The 4923-nt window shown below is 37.5% G+C and overlaps 1 protein-coding gene across 1 annotated transcript; it reads right to left on the reverse strand.

Annotated features, from left to right (window-relative positions):
* Positions 1 to 107: 107 nt before the first annotated feature.
* Positions 108 to 2791, reverse strand: SARC_02580 (hypothetical protein; the record flags this gene model as incomplete). The annotated part of the gene is made up of 3 exons (XM_014303672.1): positions 2414 to 2791; positions 458 to 569; positions 108 to 178 (listed from the first exon to the last, which is right to left on the reverse strand). The coding sequence occupies exons 1-3, from the start codon at positions 2567 to 2569 to the stop codon at positions 108 to 110; spliced, it is 339 nt and encodes a 112-aa protein (XP_014159147.1). The 5' UTR covers positions 2570 to 2791.
* Between the last annotated feature and the right edge of the window lie 2132 nt (positions 2792 to 4923).

Consider the following 4923-nt stretch of genomic DNA (forward strand, 5'->3'; position numbering starts at 1 on the left):
AAATATATGTATCATGGAAGAGCAGGATTCTGCAAGTAGCATTCTGGTAAGAGGTTGGTCTACTATGCAGTGAGTGGAGAATCAGACGTGTTTCAGAGCCTGCCAATTTAAAGGTATCTAACTACCAAAGGTCGACAGTGTTTCGGGTGTACATGGTTAACTGTACTCCTTTCTTTGCCTGAGAATCAAGCCTCGAAGCAGAGAATGACCAACACTTTGTCCTACTACAGCAAAATGCAACTGCTCGGCGCACAGATACTATATATTATATATATATATATATAGTGCTTTGTAGATATCTATATAGAATACATGTAAGCTTTTTGGTACATACGACGATACTCAACCATGCACGTGCACACTGGCGTATCCAGCGAAGACGGTTAAAATTTCTGATAGAATTTACACACATAACAAAGAACACATGCGGTCCTAGGATCCTGATGTAAAGCTATACCTTCCATCTCCTCCTTTTCCTCCAACTTGGGCACAACGGCCTCCCCAACGAGTCCATGGCCTAGAAGCTTCTTTTTTTGTATCTGGAGAACAAGTTTGTCCTCTGGTTCCACCTATGATGCAAAACAATATGTGTCGTTAGCTTGAGAGGTTTCTTGAATACTGCATTATATTTATACGTACATCATATATCGCTGAGTACCTGCATATGATAGTAATTGTTTTGCACGATAGTCGACTATCTGCTGGCGCTCGTTGTATACCTGGAGAATTTGCATAATGCGATTGCTATGGTGGTTAGTGTGCCACTATTAGCTTGGACTGTACAGCAAACAGACTCGGCAATCGGATATGTATCAATCGAATATGTATGTGTACATAGATGATCATCAGCATACAACGGCCTTAGAAAGTACTACAAAACAATCTTGCTACATAATTTGTATCTATACTTAATTTCGTTGTCGTCTTTATGAATACGGAAGCTGATGTGTTAAAATATGCGTAGAATGGAACTTTGACATATGAACACACACACACACACACACACACACACACACAATCACACACACACATATATATATATATATATATATATATAAATATATATGCTGATACAGTGCCAACGTGTTTATATGTGCATGTACACTCCCAGTACGATTGGCTCTCTTTATATCTATTTGTAAGGACTTTGATTGATTGGTGTATCATGGCAATAGGGGCATATACATACATCTCCATCCATATGCACCCTTCCAATCAAACACACATACATATCAGGAAACGTACATCCTGTCCATAAATTCATTTCCAATGCGCAGATCAAATGGCACAAGCACACTCTACAGCGCATTTATTGCTGGCGATACAGCTAACCACATACGCGTGTACACACTCATTTATATATATATATATATATATATATATATATTATTTATATCAGAGGATCAGTATAGCCGAATTCACATGCACGATAAGAATACGAAAAGTACTCACGCACGGAAGTACGCACGCAAATACAATTTGTGAACGATAGAAAGAGGCACGCAATTCGGACACGTACACGAACAATAGGTACGCAAAATAAGACTATTCACACATCAATATGGACACATGTACGCAAGATCTGTCAGGCAAGATACAATACATACACACGCGCAGAAACACGTACACATATGTACTACTTTTATAAGTATGTTGAGTACTCAGTGGAATAAAAAAATTACGAACTCTCCCGTACACACATGAGATAATAGTACATTTATCTTCATATATCAGAGTGAATACGAGTGCTCTGTCTAGATACGAGCCAAAGTGCGCGGATGAATCCGGACTTGCATTGTGCACATACACATAATATATCAAAAACCCATTCGGCGGCGAATTTACGAGTCCATATCTTCATGATCAATGATCACGATCGAGCGCATTTAATACGGAGACCATCGTATACATCCAAAGCCTCACTCAGTGGTGGCAAACTTCCAAATAAATCACTGAGCATGTCTATAGCATATTTGCAAGTCAACACTACCTAACACCAAGGTTTAAAAACATATCCGTGTATCACAAAGGTGCAAGCCACTAAGATAGAGGCATGTTATGGCACTTCGAATCAATGTGTCGACCAGAGACTTCAAAATACTATGACATACAGACAAAATTGTTCAGTCGAAACCGAAAGCAGTATACATATTATAGGCATTGGATTTGTGTATATACTGCACAAAACAAAACGGAACATCCCGTACTGTAAACCTCAAATGCATACTGCATATAATCATGACACTCTATGGAATGGATGTAATACGAATACAGCAAGCCTCGAGCACATACTGCATTTATCCATGATGTACCAAGATAAAAGTTTTTAAATTGAACTTGGGCTTGGCAATTTCAGAAAATACACAGATACAATATCAGATTGATCGATTTCGAACATATATCCATAACCTACCAAAACAGAAGTGTGATAGTTGAATTTAGGCTTGTCACTTTCAGGCGAAGCACGTGACTTCGACACATTCTTGCCGTTCAGTTCCAGGCGACAGTTGGCCTTGCAACCCTCTGGCAGCTCCGCCTCGATAATGTGAAAGGTTATCAATCCGTCCATACTTACTCAGGTGCTATGTAAGTGTATTGTGTGTAAGTGATGGAACTATCTTGCGACCTAGTATAATAGATTAGTAAATTGCGTGTATATGATACACGTAGTATGATAAAGAAGTAAATATATTGTGTGTATATGATACGACTATCCGGTGACCGGGTGAGATATATGCATGCAAAAGCTCTACACACGTAGTATTATCTCTTAAAAAATGTACTGTACACGTAACGAGCTTCCCAACTACTAATAATAGACCAGATTACAGGACATAAGGGGTTTTGTAAATAATATTACACAAAAAATAAACAAACAAATATCGGTGACAAACTCCGCCAAAACAACAAAATATCAAAGTATTTTAGGTCTGTTGATCAAATCAGTGAATCAGCCCGTCCTAATTGAACCATTTTAACTGAACCATTTTATTTAGATGGCCATGACTTTATGGCCAAATAAAGAAATAAAAATCACCAGGGGGTTCAAACGACAAACTACTTCAAACTTCAAAGCCTCATCAAAATTTTATTTTTATCATATAATGAGAAGGAGTATTTCATGATGACCATCGTCCGATTCGTCTCTCCACTCCAATAATTATTTTATTGAAATAAATACACTCTACAGCCGGCCTGTACAGTTATGGGGTCACTGTATAAACGTTAAACCCTTAGCAGTTATATTTTGGAATATAAAAGTTATAACTTTTATTTGGGACAAAATAATGTAAATGAATTTTAAATTTGCACTTGAAAAGTTGTTCTATAGGTTTTAAACTTTAGGCCTAAAATGAATTTGAGCAAATCCGATTTGTTTAACCGGGCACTTGGTAGTTAGCATTTGGTAGTTGGCTCCTAAAAACAGGACAAAATGTATATATTTATTGACCTGAATATTGCACCTAATGGATTTGAGAAGGGCTTATATATGTATAAAAGGTGTCCTTTTTAAACGTAAAAAACAAACAAAATTGAAAGTTGTAACTTTTAATTTCACGAGGTTAGGTGTACGCTGTACAGCAGTCTCACAAAAAAAGTCTAAATACACTCTATGGTGCACTCGCGGATAGAAAGGGTTCGAAATGGATTCTTAGAATTGGCATTTCTATCCGAAATAATTTGAAATTGGGAATAAAAAAATATACAGTGCGGTCCGGGAGGAACTGAGGAAGCCATAGCCGTCGTAAAAAAAACGTTCACATTTTGACATGTCACTACCCCTCTATGGTGCCGACCAAAATGTGACATAGGTGTCGGGCTGCAATACGTATACGTTTCTACCTTCAAATATTGGTACGATAATAAAACATAATACGTTTTCAAACTATCATGAGAAATGACCCCAAAATGACCTGTAAAAATTGAACTTTTTGAAATTCTGAGCCTTGCGTCGGCTTTCTTTTGATGATGCGGCACGTCGATTTCTGCCCTCAAAAGTGCCAAATTCGAATTTTGAAAAACGGACAATATATTCCAAATTTTGAGCAAGCTAACTTTTTTTTTTGAGACACAAAATCCACAATCTGTCCGGGTGATTTTAAGTCCTGGGTCATTCTAAGCAATTTCCGCTATTTAGGGTGATTTCGAACCCAATCTAAACGCGAGTGCACCATATTTTAAAAATATGCATGTAAATCATAGCCCTCTAAAAAAACATTTTAGAAGGCTATGTGTAAATACTTATAAATACAGGTAACAATATTTACAGGATTATTTGTTCTATACATGACCCTCGGCCTCAGGTGTACATGAGGGAACACCGGAACAGGGAGAAAAAAACAAACAAAAAAACGTCCTTCTCCCGTCATACAACAAATAAGCCCAGCTCCGAGAAAGGATTTGTACCAAATGCTTTATAACACTTGACAGAGTGTCATATACACTACCAAGCCTGGAATAAATACAGAGTGTAGCAAGAGATCCTAAAGCAGACAAATTCATTTTACAGACACAGCTATAAAAGTATGCATTTACCAATTTGATCACAACATTTAAACTTAATGCAGCATGTTCAACTTTTGGCTTTATTAGTACCCTAAACGATACTTTATCTTACCATATTGTATTAATGTTAAAAAATTTCTTTTATTAAAGTGTCATATATAGATTTGTAGATGCTGAGAGTTTTTGCTGTTTGGTGATGACGGGTACAGGAATACCGTAATCTGCACGGAGGGATGATGAGATATAGTCTCTCAAACTCACTCCCTTCGTCGTCTTGTGCAAATTGCGGATTCCATTTATAAAGTTTTTCCCCTTCTGCGTTTCCACCACAAGAATAGTGGCCTGACCAGCGGTCTCCACCAGATTCTTTATGATCGTATCAGCATTATTGTTGCCAAGTACGCAGACACTCTCTAC

Source organism: Sphaeroforma arctica (assembly GCF_001186125.1).
Source record: "Sphaeroforma arctica JP610 unplaced genomic scaffold supercont1.117, whole genome shotgun sequence".
NCBI lineage: Eukaryota > Ichthyosporea > Ichthyophonida > Sphaeroforma > Sphaeroforma arctica.